The sequence below is a fragment of the Coenobita brevimanus genome, chromosome 71 (genome assembly GCF_032717465.1).
Source record: "Coenobita brevimanus isolate Jiangsu-jjx chromosome 71, ASM3271746v2, whole genome shotgun sequence".
In the NCBI taxonomy this organism is placed as follows: domain Eukaryota; kingdom Metazoa; phylum Arthropoda; class Malacostraca; order Decapoda; family Coenobitidae; genus Coenobita; species Coenobita brevimanus.
Window position 1 is genome coordinate 39751714 of NC_137024.1, and position 25568 is coordinate 39777281.

General features: G+C 39.5%; 1 protein-coding gene across 5 annotated transcripts in view; it reads right to left on the reverse strand.

Annotated features, from left to right (window-relative positions):
* The window catches only part of LOC145406647 (uncharacterized), a 488439-nt gene that overhangs the window by 117059 nt on the left and 345812 nt on the right, over positions 1-25568 (reverse strand). For all 5 annotated transcript variants that reach the window (XM_080277733.1, XM_080277730.1, XM_080277729.1 and 2 more), the window contains 2 exons: positions 11011-11143; positions 10284-10373 (listed from right to left, as the gene is read on the reverse strand). In XM_080277733.1, the coding sequence (XP_080133859.1) occupies positions 10284-10373; positions 11011-11143 (223 nt within the window). The remainder of the gene's footprint in view (positions 1-10283; positions 10374-11010; positions 11144-25568) is intronic.

Here is a 25568-nt window from a genome sequence, read left to right on the forward strand (position 1 = left end):
GAAAAAAAAAATGATTATCTGGACAGCCACTTTCCAGACAATCCATTACCTGGAGGCTGTGATCTGACTGTTCGAAACCAATACAGTAATCCCGCATATTTCGCGGTAGTTACGTTCTTGTAACCCCCGCGAAAAGTCAATTCCGCGAATACTCTATTAACAATTGAAAACTTGCACTTGTGTCCACCATGCTGCCCATCACACAGTCCATGTCCATACTGATTGCGAGACAATTCGCCGTCAGACAATTCCCCGTCAAAACATGGACGATTCCCCTTCAGAACAATTCGCACCCTGGACGATTCCCCGCCATTCTATAAATATACTAATCAATACTTTCATCAATATACTTATTATTAATTAATCAATACTTTGATAACTATATTTCAGGGGGATCCAGCAGTCTATGTTCAGTAGCGTAGGTTCTGGATATTATTTATTAGTTGCACCTTTAGTCAATAATTAACTTGTTTCTTCCTCGCTGTAGTCGCCTTTGAATTATATTCTAGCATCACCCATAGCTATCTTCATTAATGAAGGCGAATTGTTTTGTGTTTGTTGTGACTGCGAATTGTCCCGAAACCTCCATACTCATCCCGAAATACCTTCTTACAAGATTGAAAGCACATACTCCATTATGAAGGAAAAACGTAAACACCGTACTGTAATACACAATTATCTACACATTTATTAACAAAACAGTACAAAATAAAGAGATGCATTAACTGGTGATAGCAAACACTCGCACGGTCGTTTCTTAGCTTGTCCAGTAACACAATTTTCTCTGCTAAGGTCATAACTTGATCGTTTTGTCACTTTGGAGTTCTTACTAATTGTATTATTAGCCCTTGGTGAGGCTGGCTTACGTCCTGGGGCCATGTGGAAAGCAAGTGGGAGGCAAGAGGCTCATATCATAGTGTGGTTACAACCACAACAGCCACCTAAGGCAGTCAGGCGTTGACTGAAGAATGCGGGACAGAGAGCAGTGTTGCCATATCCAAACAACGAAATTATGCTAGGGCAGTGAAAAAATTATGCTAGATTGAGCATATTTGTTCCAAGTAAAAAATGAATTATGCTAACTTGAAGCTAAATGATAAAATTCTATACATATTCGTGCAACATATTAATTATGTATTGTTTACTATGAAAATATTAAAATGAACCTGCATACAGTAAGAGGATAAATATCGGTATCTACCCATACTGCTTTTTCCCACGAAACTTACGTTTTTCTGATGGATTTTGATGTGATTCGTTCGATTTTGAGCATCGTTTCCGTCGGAAATAACGAGATTTTGAGTTATGACCCCCCCCCATCCCCCTGAAATAATGAGGGATCTTTGGGGAATCGGGGGTTATAGGGAGGGGGGAAAACACAGAAAATGGTCATTTCCGACTGAAATGAAGCTGAAAATCGAATGAATCATACCAAAATCCATCGGAAAAACCTAGGTTTCATGGGTAAAGTACAAAGCTCAAACTTATCCTAACCTAACCTAACCAAACCGAACCTAACCTAAAACCTAACCTAACCTAATCCAACCTAACCTAACCTAACCTAACCTAATCCAACCCAACCAAGCCCAAACTGAAAGTAACCAATTATTCAAACATCTTCTTACCTTAGTCCTCTCTCTCTCTCTCTCTGATTTGTAGCTTTTATAAGATTATTCTAAAAATATTCCATTCCATTCAAAATTATGCTAGAATGATTCTAAAACTTCTAATATGTTAAAAAATATTCCAGACTCGAAAATTTGATCAAAATTATGCTAAAAGAATAAAATTATGCTAGATATGGTAACACTGGCAGAGGGGCCACGGGAAAGGGACAGAGGGTGGCGTGAGTTTACCGCGCTACAATTGGAAGCTGCGGGAATTTCATTTTTGTTTTTTTTCTGTATATTCAAGGATATTTTTGTTGAACTTATTAATGCTAAGAAAATCCGCGAGAGGGCAAAACCGTAGACAAAAAATCCGCAAAAAATGCGGGATTACTGTACTTGTGTTTTTTTCCATTTTATCAGGACAATATGCTTACATACAGGTGGAAATTATGGCTGCATGAACATTTTCACACGGCTGGGAAGGAATAGCCCAGTGTCACTGTTTGGTGTGACTGGGTAGTTCACCCAGCATCTGCTAGAAACATCCTCAGTCATTCTCAGTTCCCGCGCGGCGACTGTGTAGTGAACTACTCCTCTTGGACACTTACTATGGCAGCACACAGGGTGAATTTTGTGGCTGTTCCCTACCTGTTTCTGGTCTTGCTACTCCCTGCATACCTCTTCTTAAGATGTGTGATAATGGCCCCTCCACAAGGGAAAAGGACGAGGGTAGAGCTGACTCTGGAGAAGCAGGAGATCCTGGGTAAGACCGATGCGGGATGGTCAAATTATGTGTTGATGCTGATTTTATTCTGGCTCACTGTACTGTACCATGATTTTATTCTATTTTACCATGATTTTATCCCATTTTACCATTATGTTTTGTGTGCCCACTGCATTTTTCTTGTGTACCTGTTTTTTCCATGTCACTGCAGGGTATGGCCCTACAATGGTGATTGCTTGTCTATGGCTGACGGGTTTGCTTGCTCATAGTAATTGCTTATTACTGTGGTAGATGGGGGCACTCACCATCCACTCACTCAATGTAGTGCTGCTGTCAGGTGTCTAGCCTTTCCTCTCCACCACCCTTCTTTCCTTCCATCCTCTTCTGTCTTTCTTTCCTTCATTCTTTCCTTGTCCTTCTGCCTTCGGGTAAATTTACACTCCCTCTTCTGTCTTTCTTTCCTTCATTCTTTCCTCTTCCTTTTGCCTGTGAGTGACTCTACACTGAGTGACCTGCCAAATGGTTTTCTGTACACCAGGAAACCATTTACTACGCTGGGTGGTAACCATATAACCAGATTTTGGCGCCTGGTGGTTTAGTAGGTAATTATTGCGCTCCAGTCAGATTGAGCCGGTGAAGGTTTATATCCAAGGGGTGGTTGGGGTTGATTGCTCATGTATTGCCACTCAGGGATGAGTGAGGCTGGTCGCTCTCATCTTAAATGTCGGGACCAACTGCCCAGCCCCGGCTCCTATGCTCCTCATGGGGTAATGTAGGATTGGATGATGGATCATTTTGCTGCATATGAGGTCCGCTTTTCGGCAAGGATCAAACCAATCTTTTTTGCAGAGGGGGACATAGTTACTGACTCCTTCCCTGTATTCTTCTATAAAGATTTTGTATATCTTACGGATATTTTTTTTCCCTCATCCATTTCACTCTAGTCAGTATTCTCAAAATTTTCCCGTAGGGAAAGGAATATCTTTCTAGATCTCTATAATCTGGGAGTGGAAAAATTTGTACCAAGTGTAAGGGGGAAAGAAAACAGGAAAAAGGAGTGGTTTAATAGAAGGTGTATGATAGCAAAAAAAAAGAGATAAGGCATGGAACAAATGGAGAAAGAGAGGTAACAACAGAACAAAGGGAGAATATAAAAGAACTAGAAATGAATACACATGAATACATAGACAAGAAGAATGGAATTTTGAAAAAGGTATAATAGATAAATGCAAGGATGAACCCAAACTGTTTTATGGATTTGTAACTGGCAAACTGAAACAAAAATAAGGAATCATCAAATTGAAAGTAGAAGCAGAGGTCTATAATGATGCAGCAATGCAAGCTGAAAGTGTGAACAAGTGTTTCCAATCGGTTTTCACTAATGAAAAGGAGTTTGTGGAACGGGAGGGAGTGATTAAAAAAGTACTGGTGATAAAAGATATAAAAGTGGAGGTACAGGAAGTGTATAATTTACTGGAAACTCAAGATGTAAGTAAAGCCCCAGGACCTGACGGAATCTCTAATTGGGTACTGAAGGAATGCAGAGAACAACTGGCAGATAAAATTCACAGTTTAATTGTGTGTTCTCTGGAAGAGGAGAAAGTGCCTCAAGAATGGAAGACGGCAAATGTGGTATCAATTTATAAGGGAGGAAACAGGGAAGAACCCCTGAATTATAGACCAGTGTCTCTAACCAGCATGGTTGCAAAATTGTGTGAGAGAATCCTGAAAGACAGATGGATAAAATATCTGGAAGAGATTAATATTTTGGCTGAATGTCAGTTTGGATTCAGAAGTGGAAGGTCATGTGTTTCCAACTTGTTGAGTTTTTACTCAAGAGCGATTGACATTGTACAGGAGAGAGACGGTTGGGTGGATTGTGTGTATTTAGACTTGGAGAAGGCCTTCGACAAGGTACCCCATACGAGACTAATGTGGAAACTAGAGTATATAGGATGACTGAAGGGGAAACTCCTGGAATGGATGAGTGACTTTTTGAGAGACAGACAAATGAGGACAGTAATAAAGGATAGGATGTCTGGATGGAGGGAAGTAACAAGTGGAGTCCCTCAAGGTTCTGTGTTCGTGCCAGTAATGTTCCTGATTTACGTTAATGATATGGTAGACGGAGTGAACAGTTATGCAAGTCAGTTTGCTGATGATGTAAAGATCTTGAGGACGGTAGAGGGTGAGGAGGATTGTAAAATGCTGCAGGAGGATCTGGATAGGATACATGATTGAAGCCAGATGTGGGAAATGAAATTTAATGCAAAGAAATGTAAAATATTGGAAATGGGTAAAAGTACCAAGAGGCCATCACTGAATTATTTGATGGGTAATGAATTAATCACAAAAGCGAGAGAAGAGAAAGATTTGGGAGTGCTGGTCCAAGATAGTTTGTCACTTTAAAAACATATTAACAAGATAGTTAGAGAGAGACTTATAAACTCTTGACTAACATAAGAGTAGCATTTCATTATATGGATGAGGAAATGATGAAAAAATTGATAGTGGCCATGATCCGCCCCAGGTTAGAATATGCAGCGGTAGTGTGGTCCCCACACAAAAAGAAAGATATAAACAAGATTGAGAGAATACAAAGAACAGCAACCAAGATGGTCCCCAGTCTGGCAGATCTGTCATAGAGAAAAGCTGGAGAAGCTGAATTTGCCTTCCTTAGAGGAAAGGAGAAAGAGGGGAGACATGATTGCCGTGTTCAGGAACATGATAGGAGTAGATAAAATTGACTGAGAAGATCTGTTTGTATGGAATAAGAGAGCAACAAGAGGACATGGAATGAAATTGAAGTCAAGCTGCTTGAAGGATATCAAGAAATATACTGTACTGTAGTTTTCCTTATAGAAGTATAGACCTGTGGAATAGCCTGGACAGAGAGATCGTCCAGTCTAAAAACTTAACCGAGTTTAAAGCTAAATTTGACTCATTGAGAAACAGATACGGGTTCACACGAGCGTAACCCATTTCCTGTATATCACAATTAGGTATATTAGGTAAATACATAATTATTTAGAACGACTTAGACGAAGAGGTGGTGCAGGCGAAAAACATTCATGTGTGTAAAGGCAGACTAGGTAAATGTGAATATGGAGACAGGACAATATGAACACTGCTCAATTCCTGTGTACTACAAATAGGTAAATACAAATAGGTAAATACACACACACGAGTGGAACATGGGACAGATCAGATGTGCGTCACTGTGCTCTGCTCAGCTGCGTCAAATCCCTAAGTGTATAAAATAAAATGAGCCAAACTCAGTACTAAACTAAATTATAGATGATTGTAGATCAAATAAAAGCAAAAAAAGTGCAGTCCAAAGAAAATATATCAAATAGTCAGAGCCCTAAGGAATTTGTGGCATTAGCATGCAGACAGAATGGTGCCTCGTCGGGTATCACAACACACATGCGCCAGGTAAATTCCAACACTGACATAATAGAGATGCTAACCTGTAAGTAGAAAGTATACTTCTATAAGATGGGATACTTTCAAGAACCGCATTTAGGTAAGACGAAGGGAAACAGTAAAAAAAACAAAATGATGACAACACAGACCTGGTGAAACTGGTTACATTTAATAAATTAGCTGAGAAAGTGAATAAACTGGAGGAAACTTTCACACTGAAATTAGATGAAATAAAGAAGAAACTGTACCAACAAAAGGAAAAAAATGAGGACCTGGTAAAGGAATTACACTGAAAAGATGCAACAATAGGTGAGCTACAAGCTGAGGCAGACATTCAAAGGAAAAATATGAATGAAATGGGAAATACAGTAATCACCCATGAAAGAGTTCTGAAGGAGTACAATAATGATAAAGACATAATTAGACTAGCAGGTAATCTGATACAGCAAAGCAGAGACACTGATGAGAAGATAACTCAGGCAATGATGAGAAATTACAAAGAGGAAGTACAAAATTCACGGGGAGATTACCAAGCATGTCAAGATCTAAAAAACATGGCTGAAGCAAAACACATGACAAGAGAAGTGAAAGACATTATAAGGAGGAACCCAATGCTGATAAAAGAAACAGCAGGGATTAACAAATCTAGTCATCACTGGTAAAGATGAAGAAGAAATAAGGAACAGAATCACCAGAGGGAAGAAGCAAAAAGAATGATGCAAGATCAGATGATGAGAGAAGTATATTTTCTTTACAAAGTAGTAGGATTGCAAGTAAAAAAATGGCACATAAACAGCAGGGACTATAATATAGTCCCTGCTGTTTATGCTTTTATATCATAAAAGCAAGATAGTAGGCTCAACCAATATTATATCTATCTATCTATCTATCTATCTATATCTATATATATCTATATCTATATATACTGTATATCTATCTATCTATCTATCTATATCCATATATATCTATATATATATATATATATATATATATATATATATATATATATATATATACATATATACAGTAAAAGTCCTATTATTCGGCAGCTGATTGTTCGGTAGATCCGACATTTCGGCAGTTTTGAGAAATAGTCCCATTTACGAAAATCATTGATTGTTCGGCAGATGTCTGGAATCATCTCGGCAGTCTAGGAAGTGTTATCTGTGGCTTGTAGGCCTAATGTTTTATTACACTTCTGTATGTTCAATAATTTCTATATTTTTATTCAGATTCAGGTATAGTACCGTATTGATTACAATATTGCACTGTATCATACACTACAGAAACCACCCCCACCAAATTAGCGAGGGTTACGTTCCAAGCCTCCACACTAATTCTTGAAATTCTTTCATTCTTGATGATTCCTGAAAGACACTTACCGGTAATTGAGTAGCCCATGAACCACTGACACTGTAATGCATTACCTATAAATAAATGTTGCTTGTTAAATCAGTTTCCCCGTTGTTTTTAGCTGTACGGCTGTGACAGCTCTAGTATTTTTATTCTTCAGCATAATGGTGGAAGGGACTGTCCTGTTTAACTGAACCTAACCTAGCTGAGTTTAACTGTACCTAATAATTTAACCAAACCTAACCTAACCTAAAGTCAGAAAAATACTTAAAAATAATCTATCTATCTATCTATTGCCAGACGCCTCAATCCCGTTTGGGGTGGCCACAAACAAATCGCCTCCAAGTCACCCTGTCCCCCGCCATTTTACTGCCCTGCTCCCAACTCACACCCCCCTCTCTCATATACCTCTCCACCCCATCCCTCCATCTCATCCTCGGCCTCCCCCTCCCTCTTCCCCCCTCCACCTCACTCATATACACTCTCTTCGTCAGTCTTTCACCCTCCATCCTCTCCACATGGCCAATAATAATAAACTGGAGGAATATGAATTGCTAAGGTCTCTCTGATGAAAGTTAAACGTACATTTAGTGCTCATTCTTTTGATTGTTTTTGTGCTTAACGTGAAAGAGAGAGCATTGATGCAAACAGTAATATATCCCATTAACCCCTTAATAACCTCCGGCACTGAACAACCTTTTACAGTACCGATGTCAGTGATGTTAAGTTAGTGTGAGCTATAAAGAAAACTGAACAATTATGGGGAGGGAACGAAGGTCACTGGTACGTTTACATGACTAGGCTACGATTCCAAGCAGTTAGGCAGTCGGTTAAACTCAGATGTTTTCGCCCATTTGGTAAATACACTGTAACTTTATCAATCTTTCTGTGACTCATAGCGAATCATAGCATGAGTTTAGGAAGCTAAATAACACATTGCTTGGTGAGCCAGACGATTATCTTCCCATCTTTAAGAAAAATAAATTGATTTCAGAAGAATGGAAGAACTTTACGTACTCAGAGAGGGATTTAATTTCTTCCATTTTCTTATAAGATGTGAAGATAATCGTCTGGCGCACCTAGAAATGTGTTATTTAGCTTCCTAAACCCATGCTATGATTCGCTATGATTGACTGGAGAATTGATAAAGCTACGGTGCATTTACCAAATGGGCGAAAACATATGAGATTAACTGACCCCCTGACTGCTTGGAATCGTAGCGTAGAATCGTGTAAACATACCAGTGACCTTCGTTCCATTCCCATAATTGTTCACAGTTTTTCCATAGCTCACTAACTCGACATCAGTACTGTAAAGGGTTGTTCAATGTCGGAGGTTATTAAGGGGTTCATGGAATACATTACTGTTTCCATTGGTACTCTCCTTTCACATGTAAACAAAAAAATGAACAAAAGAATGAGTGCTATATGTAAGTTATAACTTTCATCAGAAAGACCTTACCAATTCAGATCCCTTTATTTTATGCAATTTTCCGACTATTTTATTTTGTTTGGAAAAAGTACTGTATACAGTCCTCACTCCAAACATATTTGTAATAATATAAGTAGTGATGAGTTCACCATTACAAGTGATGTACTGAGCTGGTAGGTAATATTCCGTATCATTTCGGCCATCCAGGAAGTGTTATCTGACTTGTAGGCCTACTGTGTCATTACCCTTGTATATGTTCACTAATTTATATATATATATATACATATTTCAGATTCAGGTATAGTACTGTATTGATTGCAGTATTGTACAGTATACAGTACTCTCTCCAAACACAGCTGTAATACCGTACCATAAGTGGTGATGACAGTGTTCACCAATATATTTAAGGTACTGAGTGGGTAGGTTTTTGATTATTCGGCAAATCTAATTTCTCGGCATCATTCTGGTCCCATAGATGCCGAATAATGGGACTTGTACTGTATACTGTATATATATTATATAATATATATATATATATATATATATATATATATATATATATATATCGTGTATGGATGGGGTGATGAGAGAAGTAAAAACATAAGTATTGGAGAGAGGGATTGTGTTGGTAATGAATGGTAATGGATGGAAAATCTCAAATTTGCTGTATGCTGATGATGCAGTTCTACTTGGAAATACCAGACAAGAACTTGGTAGACTAGTGCAGAGTTTTGTTGATGTCTATGAGCACTGTACCTTGAGAGTAAAGGTAAAAAAGAGTAAAGTCATGGTACTCGTGAGAGAAGGACACCCTAGGTGATGTTACAGTGAATGGAGAGAGACTGGAATTGATCAGAGTTCAAATATCTAAGTACAGTGATAGAAAAGGCAGGAAAATATCCAAAACAAGCGGAAAGTAGAGTGACACAAAGAAGGAAAATAATTTGTGCTGTGAAGGCCTTGATAAGAAACAGAGGTTTGAGTGTTGCAGCTGCGCGAGGCTTACACGAAGGAATGTTAGTGCCAACTTTAACATATGGGTGTGAGACTATGGTGTGGCATGAAAATGAAAAGTCAAGAGTGAGAGCAGTGGAGATGAGACTGCTGGGGAAAGTATGTGGAGTACTGAGAGTCGATGGGATACTAAATAATGTGATTTGTGAAAGATATGGAGTGAGGGAGTCTGTGGACACCAGAATCGAAGAAAGTGTACTGAGATGGTTTGGTCATGTGGAGAGAATGGATAACAACAGAGTGGTGAAAAAGGTACATCTGGGTGAATCTGAAGGAGGGACGAGGCAAGGCAGGCCGAGGAGAAGGTGGAGGGACATAGCGGATGAGTGTGTGAGGAAGAGAGGTATGGAAGTCGGTAAGGCTAGGGGACTGACAAGAGACCGAGCTGGCTGGATGAATGTTGTGAGAAGAAGTGCATGATCAGGGATTTAGCACCCCTTTTTAACATGACTGCATCTGGACTGACTCTATCAGATATGTTTATGTGAAGCTACAGAATGTGGTGAAAGTTTTTGGCATATCAGACAAAGCCAGGATTTTGGGGGCTTGAATGAGGAGTGAATGGAAGCGTTGGGCTGACTGAACGTTGCTACTCCTCACCCCGCCCTAGGGTGGTTAAAAAAAAAAAAAAAAAAAAAAAAAAAAAAAAAAAAAGCGAATAATATAGCCTACTCAGTTCTAAGAGAACATAGCATTTTACCTGCAAAGACTAAAATAAATCTTACCTGCAGCAGATACTTTACTTGAGGTAAGTCCAAGAGTGACCTTTAAACTTTGTACGCGACCTGATGAGTCCCCCTTGGAGTCACCTTTGCCTATGAATGAAAGATCAAGCTAGTTTCTTTACCCACCATCATGCAATTACCAAGTAACATTACTATAGCTCTGCAATATTTTGTACACCCTTGGAGACGAAAAGACACTGTAGTTAAAAAGATTTAGAGTGGCAAGTAGTCAATAAAACCAATACAGGATCATCAAAAATACATTCATACATATACAGCATTAAAAAAAATCACTGAAAAGAAATATAATGCACTGCATAGTATGACTACACAATGGTTAGAGTTTTGCAACCTATATCTACCTTATACTATATTGTTTGTCACCTTATACCACACTTACAAACTACAGCACAAATAGACTGCTTCTAACTCTCCCTAGGTTGGGATGTGCTTGTTTAATGAACCTGGATAACAATATTCACCATGACAAAATAGCTCCGTCAACCACACTGCAGCAGTTCACATTAAGATGAAATACTGTATCCACACTCCACATGATTTACAACAAACATTACTGATACTGAATCCCTCAAAATCCATGCAAGAAACCTATACAAATACAAATAGTCCATAGTAATTGTGATGACTCTACATGATACTGTATACTGTATATCAGTAAATCTAAGTAGTGAGATCATGCGGTGTTAGCAAGGGACATGGTACTCACTGATAGTGGCGTGGACAGTAGGGTGGCCTTGGTGGGAGGAGGAGCCGGAGCTTGAGTGAGAGGATTTGTGGCTCTCTCCTTTACTCCCTCCTTGCTGGTGTTGGTCATGTTGCACCTTTTGTTGAGACTGCTTCTGTCATGGCAACCATTATCATAAGTCCCAAGTCTAAGTGCTGCAGCTGCTGAGTTTTTTGTTACGCATGACAAGAGATTACATCTGTGCCAAGAACACAAAACCTGATAAGTCTGGATTCCAAATGATTAATCATCAGGTTGTGAGTTTTGGGCTCAACATTGAAAGTCCTGTGCCAGCTAAAACTAAGTGAAAAACTGGTAAATAACAAGTTAACAATTATCTTGTCTAGCAATCATAAATTAAGGCACAGAGTTACTAAAAACTATTTCGGACAGAAGATATTAGAGATTAATAAATATCTCAAGCACATAAACTGTGACATATTTATCCTACATTATTACAACTACTTTGTCAAGAGCACTGTTACAGTAACATGGACTTGGGAACAGATGAAAGGTTAAAGTTTTAAAATGTTAGAAAAAAAGTCCAAGCAATACTAGAAACAATATGAAGAAACAGCATAAATGAAATAAATAATTCAAGCACCATTACTGAAAGCAAAGGCCAACTCAGAAGCTGATCAGAATATATAAAATGTTACATTTCAGAACACTTTCTCAAAGAAAAAAAAAAACATTCAACTTACAATAAATGAAATAACCATGAAAGATGTTTAAAAATAACTTGAATGAACAGAAGCACTCAAAAATTTACCATAATGAATTTACTGCTTGCTCTGCATTTGCAGTTCCCCTTACCTTGCAACACACCTTCAAAACATCCTCCTCCTCACACCCTCTCTGTCATTTTATTTGCTTCCAAACCTCTTAGTATTTCCCTCAGAATTCTAAGGCATCTTCAGCAGGTTCTTGAAAGTTTCCCTCCCCCTCATATTTTTTGCAGGTTGTGAAATTATGACACAAGTACAAGCACAAACACTATCAACTTCCTTAAGCCCCCCCCCCAAACAACACACAAGTTCCAACTGCTCCCTTCAGGTAGCTCCAGCAACACTGCAGGTGTGTAAAGCATCTCTGGCATTCCTGAACATGAGATCCTTGTCTTTAATACTGGCTGTCGGGAATCACAACTCCCATACGGTACTCCTCATGCAGTTCAAAGGACGATACCAGTTACCAAAGCTGGTATCAGCCATCTGGCACACCTTTCCTACATGACTCTTGAGAAATATGAACATAACCAACAACCCATACTTTTTTTTTTTTAGTGATCACATTACCAAGTTTCAGGGGTACATGATTTGCCAGCACTATCTGAAGTACTGTACTAAAATTTGTTTCAATTCTCACAAAGACATGGATGTTCTGCGAAGCACCCCCTTCCATATCCACTGCAGGATTATAAAAAAAAAAAAAAAAGTGACAAATGTCTGAATAATGAAGTGACAAATATCTCGTTCTTTTCAATTACTCTATCAAACTGCCTCCACTCTGGGTGGAGCAGTTGAAGCATGCACCCGGCAGCCATATTTCCTTGCAACTCAACATGGGATGGACCTTGGACTAACCCTTGTGTGGCAATGTCTACCACAAGGGGGGACAAGATCCCTGCATGGTGTATGTACTGTACTGTACCTGTAGGACAGCCCCACACAATCAGCTGCTTATCTGTGACTGACATGTCTGCTCAGTCAGACAGACCAGGGTTAAGCTACTACTACTACTACTATTACTACTACTACTACCACTACTACTTACTACTACTGCTTACTACTACTACTACTACTACTACTATTACTACATCAAATTACTCCTGGAAAACTTCTCACAATCAAAGCTTCCTCTGTTTCATTTATTTTCATCAAACCTACTACAACTAATACATCAAATTACTCCTGATGAACTTCTGGTAATCAAATCTTCTTCCTCTCTTTCATTTACTTTATTTTCATCAAGCTTCCTCATTTCCATTTTTTCTTTTGAAAATGGAGAAGGACAGAGTGTTAAATCAGGCTACAAAGATATGTGTTGCAAGGTAGCTTAAATATAATGTTAAAACTTGAGGCAGGTAAACTGTTAAACTCAGTGTGCCTCTATCCATGCAAGTAAAACTCTGACATTTAATGTGGTGGAGAATGGAAAATCAAGGTTACAATCTTTGTTTGATGATAACCAACAATTTGCGCTATTACATTTGTCTTTTATTAAACAAATGTGTAAACAGTCTGTTGCACTTACAAATGCATGGCAATAATTATAAGGTAACATGTATAGCTACTCCAGGGTGACTCTCCATTAACTGACAAGCCAAATGATTTCCTATAAGCCAGGAAATCATTTAATACACAAGGTGGTAACCATATAACCGAACCATACGTATTTCCTACATGTCAACAAGTGGGTTGATGGAGGGTCAGTGTCCCTCCTTGTAAAACAAGTAACTAAAAAGATAAACAAAAATGCCTCGGACAACCAAGGACCGGACAAGGGACATGATGAGGATGGCAACATGGAATGTGAGGGGTGCAAATGATAATAAGAGAGAGAGAGAGAGAGAGAGATTGTTCAGGTGCTCAGGGATGCAAAATGGAGTGTACTGACTGAGACCAAATGGAATTGTGAGTGTGAGATACTGCAACCATGAAATGGGCAGTGTGTGAGAGCAGGTGAGAATGAGAGGGCAAAGGAGGGTTTTGGTAATGATGTGGGCAGGAGATGGAAGGAGAATATAAGAAAGTATGGATAAGTCGGTTCACAGATTGTGTGGGTATGACTGAAAGTAGAATACAAGCATGGGCAGTTCTGTGTGTATACGCTGATAGAGGACCATGCAAGCAGAGTGAAAGACGAGTTCTGGGCAAATGTGGAAGAATGCATGGCTAAAGTTTGATAGGAGTGAGACTGTTTTTGAGTGGAGATATGAATGGAATGATAGGGAATGTGATGGTGGATTGTGTAGTTGGTGAGTGGGGTGTGCTTGCGCAAGTGGATGGGAATGGTAGTGCTCTGGTGGACATTTGTGCCGGTAGGGGGATGATGATGGCCAATGCTCTCTTTAAGCACAAAATGATCCACAAGTTTACGTCGAGAATGATGAGACGGGTGGGTGGTGAGCCGGTTGAATGGAAGGCAATGGTTCAATTATGTGTGTGAGCATGAGAGAATGTGAAGGTATGTGCTGGATGTGATCTCTGACCATAACTTAATAGTGGTGGTCAAGGTACAAATGCACTGCATGAATAGAAAGAGAAAAAGGGCAGGAGGCAGCACTCCAAATGAAGAGGGTAGAAAAGCTGCTGAGGAAGGGGGGCAGAGGGGGGGGGACATAACATAAGAAAGAAGTGGAAGAGCAATTGGGCAGATATGATTTGAAGCAGATAGGGGAGGTGGAAGGTGTGTGCAAGGTATTAACAAAAGAAATCTGTGCAGCATGTAAGGTGGTATGTGGGGTGATGTGAAGAGAAAAGTGGGTGCAAGGAACAGGATGACAGAATGAAGAGGTGAGACAAGCTGTGGCACTATAGTAGAAAGCATATAGTGAGTGGGTGGAAAGCAGAGACAGGGTGGAAGTGCAGAGGTGAAATTGAGAGTTATCTATAGAGAAGAGCAGAGAGAGGAAAAGATTACTAAGAGAGAGTAAGAAAAGGGTAGATAACGAGTTTGGAGGGAATTTGAGTGTAAAGTGGAGGAAAGGTAAGAAAATGTTCTGGACAGAGGTTATGACAGTAAATCAGGGTGATCAAGGAGGTTGTAGGGAGTGAAAGATAAAAATGGCAGACTGTTGGTGGAGAAGGGAGGAAAAGTGAGCAGATCGAGAGAACCATTAAGGAATTGTTAGACAAAGAGGATGAAAGTAATGTTAGTATTAATTGCTGGGAGAAGGAAGGTGATGAAAAAGAAGGTAGAGATCAGTAGGATGGAAGTAGTGGAAGTAATGAAGCAAGTCAAAATAAGGAAAGCCCCAGGAAGTGATGGAGTGTGGGGTGAAATGCTGATGAATGGGTGAGAGATAGAAGCAGAATGAATATGGAAGATGTGCAGACTGGCCTGGGAGGAAGGTAGTCTTGGAGGACTGGAATTCAGGTATAATAATTCCCCTGTAAAAAGGAAAAGACAAAAAAACAAGTGTGTGGTAATTGTACTTGACATTAGTTTTCTTACTGTAATTTAGAAAAAGTGCACAGTAGGATCCTTACTGACAGAGTTAAGGATATAACAGTGGAATTAGTAGAAGAACAGGGAGGTTACAGGAAGGGAAGAGGTTGTGTGGATCAGATATTCATCCTAGGGTGTTAAGTGGAAAAGTTTCTAGAGAAGGGAAAGAAGTTGTGAGCTGCCTTCAAGGATTTGGAGAAAGCATATGACAGAGGTGATAGACAAGGAATGTGGAAAATATTAAGAATATACAATAAGTGAGATACTGTTGAATGCTGTGAAGAATATGTATGAGGGCACGAGGGCTGCAATGCGTTTTCTATCTGAATGTTGGACTGAAACAGGGATGTGTCATGTCTCCATGGTCACTCAATTTGTATATGGATGGAGTTATAAATGAGATACAAGATAGGACAGTGGATGTTGGGGCAGCCCTAATGAGAAAGGACAATATTTGGAAGCTTCCTGTTCTGTTGTCTGCAGATGATACTGTACTGTTAAGTGATAACAATGGGGAATTGCAAGGCTTGACATGTATGAGGGCAACTGGGCTGCAGTGCTTGTGGATGATGAACTGAGTGAATTTTCCTATCTGAATGTTGGACTGATACTGGGAAGTGTCTTCTCCATGGTTATCTAATGTGTATATGGATGGAGTTATAAAAGAGACATAAGGTTGGGGAGTGGATGCCAAAGCATCCCTAATGAGAGAGGGCAGCGACTGGAAGCTTCTGTTCTGTTGTTTGCAAATGAAACTATTGTTACATGAACATGAAGAGTAACTTCAAGGCTTGGTGAATGAGTTTGAGACAGTATGTATGAAATGAACTCTAAAGATGAATTTAGGGAAGAGAAAAGTTATGGTCTTTGAGAGAAATGAAGTCACAGAATGCACAGTGAGGCTGGATAGCGAGGAAATGGAAAATGTAAGTGCATTTAACTACTTAGGAGTGTGATATGTAAGGATGGAAATTTGGAGGATGAAGCACTTGGAAGGGTACAACAGGGAAGAAAGGTTGCTGGGTCATTGAAATCAGTGATAAGGGGAATGAGCATGGAAGTATAGAAGTCACTGCATGATAGTACTGTAGTAAAGCCTGGACCTTGTTGGATGGACACAAGTCAAGAGTGAGTGCAGCAAAAGCGAGTTACCTGAGAGGAGCATGTGGAGTAACGTGGAGACAGACTGACAAATATGGAAGTGAAAGACCATTGTGGTGTGGATGTGGATATGACAGATGTTAGGAAAAACACACTGAGGTGGTTTGGCCATGAGGAGAGGATGGAGAGTGAGAGACTTACTAGGAGAGTATATGAGTGAGGTGGAAGGGGGAGAGGGAGGGGGAGACCATGGATGAGATGGAGAGATGGGGCAGAGAAGTACAGTAAAAGTCCTTCAATCCAACCATTAATAATCCAAATATCCCAGTATCCTTCACTCTAAATTTTTCAAGGAAGCGCCAAAACCCAGCTAGAGGCAGGGAGTAGGTGCAAGCGGAGAGGATGGCCATTTTCAGTTTATACCTGAGCCCAATCTGACGCTCTTCCAATAATTCCACTCGATTTTCTGGCCAATAAGTGACTACAACCCCCGTCCAACCAGCAGAACCCTGCTGCTTTCCCCCTCTGTCCGCTCTCCCTCCCTCCGACACTGCCGTGCACTCAAGTTTTTACTTTTCCAATCACTTTTTCACCGTAAAATATTTGGATTACCAGACTTGGTTTAATACAGTTAGAAAGCTGAGGCTTTGTAGAATAAGACGAAAGAAAAACAAAAGTCTATCTAACTATTGCCAGATGCCTTAATCCTGTAAGAGGTGGCCACAAACAAATAGCCTACACGTCGCCCTGTCCACCGCCATTTCACTGCCCAGCTCCCAGCTCACACCCCCCTCTCTCATATACCTCTCCACTCCATCCCTCCATCTCATCCTTGGCCTTCCCCTCCCTCTCCCCCCCCTCCACCTCACTCACATACACTTTCCTCATCAGTCTCTCACTCTCTATCCCCTTCACATGGCCACTCCCAGCCATTCCCCAGCCACTTATACTTGCATTACTTTCATTCTCTATGTTCAACAATTCCTTAACCCCTTAACCACGGGGCATCACTTTCGTGACGCTTGGGAGCAAGGGGTCATACCGCAGGGCGTCACTTTTGTGATTCTGTGTTATTTTTAATTCACCCGGGCTTTCAAGTGGTGGCTTGTATCAGCTATCAGTACTACCAGTGTCCAGCTATACTCAGTTCTGCTAATGTCATCTGCACTCCCATCCACTGTTGACAATTTAGCCATTTTTTCCCCTGTCTTTGACTCCTCTCCTTTCCTCCCCTCCATTACCCTCTCCTCCTGCCTGCCCAGCTGCGCTGCGCTACACAAATCCTGGACGGATTTTTCCACTCATTTTATCCATTGAAATGTGCCCTATGCCCTATTCTTATACATAATAATATATAAAAGAAAGAGAAAAGGTAACCGATTCTGCCATGTCTGGAATAGGATAATTATCACCTGGCAACACCCCACGTGCAGTTGTTCGCTATTTTTCCCTGTTTATTTACCCTTGAAATGTGCCGTATGACCTATTCTCGTAACAAAAATATATATAAGAACGGAAGGGAGAAGCTTAAGTGATATTTACATTCACCTGGAACTACCTAATTTTTTATGTATTGTCTAGATTTCCTGCCAATCATTTCAAAGCATATAAATTTGCAGCTGTCACCACGCTGACATTGTCAACCCTTCCCTGCCCCTAGGCCACAGCATTCAGTTTACTGTCGTCTTTCAAGGTGAAACCACGTCTGATTCGCGTGTGTCCTAAGCCCCCTGCAAAGAGCTCTGTCACCTCTACCCCTACTAAACCTCGTGTGGGAAGGGGTAAAGGGCTAAGGACTCTGCTGTGGAACATGAACTGGCTAATATATCAATGATAATGATGGACAATGACTACGATCTTTCTGGTGACTCTAAAACAGTGCAAGTGGAAATGTAAATAATGTGTAAATAGCAAGTGAAGCAATGAATGTAAATATAACTGAACTGTGGAAAATAGTTTTATAAGTTACTGCAAGTGACAGTGCATTACATAGTGTAAATAAAACAAAAATGTAAATAATGTAAATAAAATAGAAACTGTAAATAGAAATGCAAATAGTAATATGAGAATGAGTATAAATACTTTGAGTAATGAAAGTGAAAATGAAAGCTTTGGTCTAGCATGTATAAATACTTGGGGTAATGAAAGTGAAAGTAAAAACTTCGCTCTCTATGCTAGTTTACTTAACGAGAAAGTGAATGCCTGGAGTGAAAATAAACTACTAGTGCCGAAATAAACTTATATATAAATATTGTATATATAAAAAAGTGTAATAAAGTACTAGGAATATAAAGTGTGAGTCTGTTTATGAATAATAAATGACAGCTCCGCCTCAGAATACCATCGGGGAACGAGCATGGGTGGAATGCTCGTATGAACTCGTAATTTATGAAGCCTTCACAGTGTTTTTATTTTTTGGAATATGGATTCCAAACTACTTGAGTTCATAGAATAGTGTTTGTAGTTATAATATCAGACAGTGGTAACCATATTATGGGGTATCGGGAAGTGTAAAGTGGAGACTTCGTTACCCAACTTCAGAAGTCTCCACAAGTCGTACGGTAGTTGACGAAGGCTTAACAAACATCCCAGAAGAAAGCTGAAGGTATGTGCCATAAGCTTATGTAATTATACTATTCTAGGACTAATAAATCATTTCTGGGAAATATTTTTAAAAAGTCAGTCGGAGCGCGATTATCCCCGTGGGACACACACGGCACACTCCCGACATCCCCACGGTTAAGGGGTTAAAGTGTTCTCTCCATCTGCTCACTTTTTCTCCCTTCTCCACTAGTAGTCTACCATTTTTATCTTTCACTCCCCAACTAACTCTCTTTACCCTTTTCCAGAAATTTTTTTTACAATCCCTCAACTTTACACTCAAATTCCTTCCAAATTCATTATCCACTCTCTTCTTAGTCTCTCTTACTAATCTTCTCACCTCTCTCTTCCTCTCTACGTATAACTCTCTCTCTTCTGTCTTTCAGCTTCCTCCATGCCCATTTCTCATCCAATCACTATATGTTTTCGTCTTTTGTGCCACAGTCTCTCTCACCTCTTCATTCCACCATGCTGTTCCTTGCACCCCCTTTTGTCTTCTCTTCACCCCACACACCACCTCACATGCTGTACAAATTTCTTCTGTGAATATCTTGCACATACCTTCCACATCCCCCATCTGCTCCAATCCATATTTACCCTATCGCTCCTCCACTTCCCTCTTATATTCTGCCTTTTTTCCATCCTCTTGTAGCTTTTCCACCCTCCTTGTATGCATTACTTCCTCCTGTTCTTCCCTTCTTCTATTTCTCCATTTCATTTGGACCATGATTCTGACCACCACTTGGTGGTAGTCAGAAAGTCCACTCCTGCAACCTCTACTTACTCTTGCATCCATTACACACCCTCTCATCCTGTCATCCACACACACATAATCAATCATTGCCTTCTGTTCATTCAGTTCACCATCCACTCTTCTCATTACTCGCCATATATACATGTGGGTATTAGCTATCACCAACCCCTTCTCAGCACAAATGTCCACTTAAGCACTGCATTCTCATCCATCTCTGCAAGCACACCCCACTCACCAACTACTCCATCCACCTTCATATTCCCTACTTTTCCATTCATATCTCCAATAAAAAATTCACTCACTCCTTTCAAATGTTTCCATGCATGCTTCCACATTTGTCCAAAACTCTTCTCTCACTCTACTTACATGATCTTGTGTTGGCGCATATATGCACACAATCGCCCACATTTGTAGTCCAACTTTCAATCTTACCCATACAATCCTTGAGCCAACTGATCCATACTCTCTTATATTCTCCTTCCATCTGTTACTCACAACAATACACGCTCCTTCTTTTGCCCTCTCATTATCACCTACTCCCGCTCATATACCCCATCCATACTCCCATGCTCTCACACTCTCATCTCTCCATTTAGTTTCAGTTAATCCACATACTTTGCACCCTCAAGCACCTGGACAATCACTCTTTCTTTCACCTCATCATTTGCACCTCTTACATTCCATGCAGCTATCCACACCATGTCCTTTGTTCGGTCCTTAGTCGTCACCTTTTGGTCTGTCCTGGTCCGAAGCTTCTTGTCTGTATTTTTAGTTGGTTGTTTTCCGGGGAGGGGCACTATCCCTCCGCCAACCCACCTGCTGTCATGTAGGGAACATGTGTTGGTTGGTTATAAGGTTACCATCCAGCTTTGTAAATGCTTGCCTGGTTTACAGGAAATCATTTGGCTTGGTACTCAATGTAGAGCTACCCTTAAAAAAAAAAAAAAAAAAAAAAAAAAAAAAAAAAAAAAAGTGATATTGTATAAAGTTAAATACAGTAGTTGTGACGAGTATAAGCTGAAGAGTGCATAAAAGTGTTTTCCCATTTTCATTGCCTGCCTTCAGGAAGGAGGAGCAATAATGTTTTTGCCCACAGCTGTGTGTATGTGTGTGTGTGTGTGTGTTACTATTACATCTCACAAACGGCTTGAGCTATCAACATGAAACCTTCAGGGTATCAAGATATGGCTAAAACATTGGACGAGTTTGAAAATGGGCACTCAGGGTCAAGGTCAAGGTCACCAAAATGGCTCCCAAAGGTCAACTAGTTTTTATTACCCACTTTAGCACCATTATATCTCATGAACGGCTTGAGTTATCAACATGAAACCTTCAGGGTATCAAGATATGGAAGACATCTTAGACAGGTTCAAAAATGGACACTCAGGGTCAAGGTCACCAAAGTGGTTGCCAAATATCAACTAGTTTTTATCGTCCGCCTTTAGCACCATTATATGAGCAAACCCCGATTTACGATACCCCTAGATGCAATATCCCGGAATAGTGATGGGGGTAGAAATACCACCCTACCCCGCCTATCGTAGGCCTACCTCCGACTTAACGACTTTTTTTTTTTTTTTTTTTTTTTTTTCCTGATATTTTATATTTAACTTTTGTGCTTATGTTGATTTATAAACTGTTTTTAGATCTACATTAATGTGTTTGAGTCACAGGTGGAGTGAACACTGTCATTTGACGAAAGGATTCTCGCCCATCAGACTAGGTGCAAAACAGTGTGGACAACTAGGGGGCTCAACAAAGAATATTTTGTGTCTGATCACTGAACATCTAACCTATCATAGAATACATAATAATAATTTTAAATAAATCCCAGATTTTCTCTGATATACCAGACATTAATCCAGCTTGCACCAACAATTTTTAAACTGTTTTCACTGCCACTGCAGAACTGTACTGTATTATATCCAAATGGTATAATATACATAATAATACTCTACTGTACACTGATAAACATGTCTGTTATTTACCTTATTGTTGTGAACATAGCTAAAGTGGTTAGGCAGTCTGGATCGCTTCTGGCTTTATCAGACTTATTCTGATATACCAGTGATTCTCAAACTATGGGTCGCAACCCAAAAGTGGGTCGCGAGAGGAATTTTGATGGGTCGCAGGGACAAAGAATAGGCCTAATGCTTTCAGTGAATTTTATTTACTTAATTGAAATTGTAATTATCCTTATTACACTATTAGCATATTCATAATAAATACGACTGGCTATATACTGGTTACTCCCTCTCTCTCTCTCTCTCTCTATCTATCTATCTTTACCCTGAGGGTCACAAAGTCTTGAAATATTCCAAACAGGGCCACACACTAAAAAGCCTGAGAACCGCTGTGATATACTGTGTAAGAGTGTAGTCTGGTAGCTCCTCCATTTCGATAAAAGTGAATTACCGTCAACTGAAGTCCATTATATCAAGGTTTTACTGTACAGTACAAAGGAATTTCTAAATAAATGTTGGAAAATAACAGAGATGAAAATAAAGGAGTTCTGCAACCAGAACAGCAACTAAACTGACACACACAGGGGCCGTTCAAAAGGCTATCCTGATCGCATCATCAATCACATTCCCCATCAAAAGAATTCCCCGTCAAAACATCAACGATTTTCCATCACATTATTTTGTGTTTATATAATATAAAAATAATAATTTGATTTTACGCCAGGTATCCCCGAAGGGCTAAGGCGTTGCCCCTGGGTAGAGGACTTTTGGACTGGAGCGTGTAGCATTTTATGACCGGATGCCCTTCCTGATGTCTACCAACGACCCTTGGGTGGATTCGATCCTCCGACCCTTCGGTCAGAGAGAAGCGCTCTAACCCACTGAGCCACGGCGGCGTTTGACCATTGAACATCTAATCTATCATGGAATACATAATAATAATTTTAAATATATATTAATAATTATGAAAGCCTTGAAGAGTAAATATTTCATGCACTGTTGACACTGATAAATCATGTGTTTACATTCAGGCTGTTCAAGGAAACACGCTCTGAAAATATAACAGAATTTCTAAATAGATGTTGGAAAAATAGAGAAGAAGAAAATAATGGAGCTCTGCAACCACAGCAGTAACTAAAATGACATAAAGAGAAGCCACTGAAAAGGCTACCCTGATCACATCATCGATCACATTCCCCGTCAAATCATCAATGATTCTCCATCATAACAATTCGCATCTTGGACAATTCTGCGTCATTCATCCATTATTATTATTATTATGCATAACAAACGTTTATTTAATTGTCCTGGGACCATCTGATGGTGGGACTGTACTGTACACAATGTTTCTGCTTCGTCTCTACCAGGTTTGAATACCAGTCAGAGATTGCATTCTCCAGTGACCCTGACTGGGTACAAGTGAGACAGGCACTAGTTTTAGGCTTAGGTTAGCTTCTTTTACAGCTGTTAGGCCATTTAGATTGGTTTTAAATTTTGGGGGAGGGCTCATCTGGGTGGATTTAGGACTTGGCAGAGGGGGAATCCCAGGACTGAAAAACACATCCCTATACTATACGTGTTAAATCGACCCCAATTTACGATACCCCATCTAGCAATGGGTTTCTTCTCAACCAACCGCAACGTTAAACCGAGGTTTGCCTGTATCTCATGAACTGCTTGACCAATCATCATGAAACTATCAGAGTATCAAGATATGGCCAAAATCTTGGATGAGTTCAAAAATGGGCACTCAGGGTCAAGGTCAAGGTCACAAAAATGGCTGCCAAAAGTCAACAAGTTTTAAGCACACACTTTATGCATGGCAGAGCTATCATGTTTTTGCCAGTGTGTGTGTGTGTGTGTGTGTGTGTGTGTGTGTGTGTGTGTGTGTGTGTGTGTGTGTGTGTGTGTTTCTTACCTAATTGTATCTTTACAGGAATAAGTCAAGCTCGAACTTTCCAGTGTTTTAAATCATATTTATCGTACATATTCTTAAATTTGTGAATTATTTTGGCACACACTGTTTCATTCGGTAGTGCATTTGGGAAACTAAATTTCCTTACGTCCTTATCGCCTCTCTTTTTATGCATTTTTTTGCAGTGTCCTCTTGCTAATGCATCCCCATAGGTTAAGTAATTCATCTGAGTCTATTTTTTCCTTCCCTGATATGCATTTATATAGCATAATCATGACACCTCTTTTCCTTCTCTCCTATCGTGTTGGTAGATTCAGTTTTTTTTTAGTCTTTCTTCGTGGCTTAGTTCCCTTAAGCTTGGTGCCAATCTTATAGCAGCCCTTTGAACTTTTTCAATCTTTTCTATGTGTTTCTTGAGATGAGGACTCCAGACTACTGATGCATACTCCAGGGTTCGTCTGATGAATGATGTTATTATCTTTCTTAGCATGCCTTCATTTATGTATGTGAACGCTATTCTCATATTTCCAAGCAATGTATACATGTTCCGTACCTTCTCACTGATGTGGTCAGCCGGAGATAATCTGTTATTGATAATCACACCTAGGTCCTTCTCTCTTTCTGATGTGTGTAGGGTTTTATTTCCTAACATATAATCCCAATCAGGTCTTTTTCCACTTTTACCAAACTTGAATACATGACACTTGTCCACATTGAATTCCATTTGCCATGTATTACTCCATTCATGTAGTTTATTCAATTCTTCTTGTAGCTCTTTACAGGAGTCTGTGTTAGTAATTCTCCTTTGTATTTTTGCATCATCTGCAAACATACTTAGATAGCTTTCATTTCCATGTTACTGTCTATATCATTTCTATACACTAAAAACATGATTGGTGCCAGCACTGTGCCCTGTGGAACTCTGCTAGTCACTTCTCTCCATAATGAGTAATTTCCCCTTAGTACTGTTCTCATTTTCCTTTTTATGAGAATATCTTGCATCCAACAATACAATTTGCCTCTAATTCCTCCTTGATGGTACAGTTTCCATAAAGGTCTTTAGTGTGGCACTGTGTCCAATGCTTTCTTGAAATCTACATAGGTACTGTCCACCCATCCTTCTCTTTTTTGTAATGTGTCTGTTACTCTGTCATAGTAGCTCAACAGATTAGTAACATGATTTTCCCTTTCTGAAACCAAACTGTCTTTCTGTTATCTTATTGTGTTCTTCTAGATGATTTACCCAAGCTTTTCTTGTCAGCTTTTCTAATAACTTGCTTACAACACTGGTTAGTGATACTGGTCGGTAGTTCAGTGGATTTTGTCTATTCCCTTTCTTGAATAAGGGAACAATGTTTGCTTTCTTCCAAATATTAGGTAGTTTACCTTGACCCAAGGATTTTTTGAAGATTAAAGATTATGGTTTACTTAACTACTTTGCACATTCATGTAGCACCCAACATTAAATTTCATCAGGACCATTTGCTTTTCCTCTGTCTAATTTACTTAACTCCTCCTGTATTACTTTTTCTGATATATGTATATCTGGTAGTATGTGTGGGCATGCATGTTCCACATAGTCCCTCTCAAAATTTTTTTCTTCAGTAAAAACTGATTGGAAATTCTTATTTAGTGCTTCACAAATATCCTTCTCTTGTGTGTAGGTGATTCCCTCGTCCGTAATGGATTGTATTTTATCTTTTACTTTGGTTTGCTTCTGATGTAGCTGTAAAATAGCTTCGGCTGATCACTGCTTTTATATATGATATCCTTCTCAAACTGTTTTTGGGCTTCCCTCCTTATTCTTGTATAATCATTTCTTGCCTGTTTATAGTTGTTACGAGTATATGCCCTTTCACTATTGTGTCTTCTGTATCTATTCCACAAGAAATCTTTTTTTTTTTCCTTTGATTTTTTACATTCTGTATTGAACCATTTCTTTGTTTTCTTTTCTGCTTCTTTGTGCTGTGGGATGTACTTCTGGACTCCTATTTCATAAAGTTCACAGAATTTTTTATATATAGCATTTAAA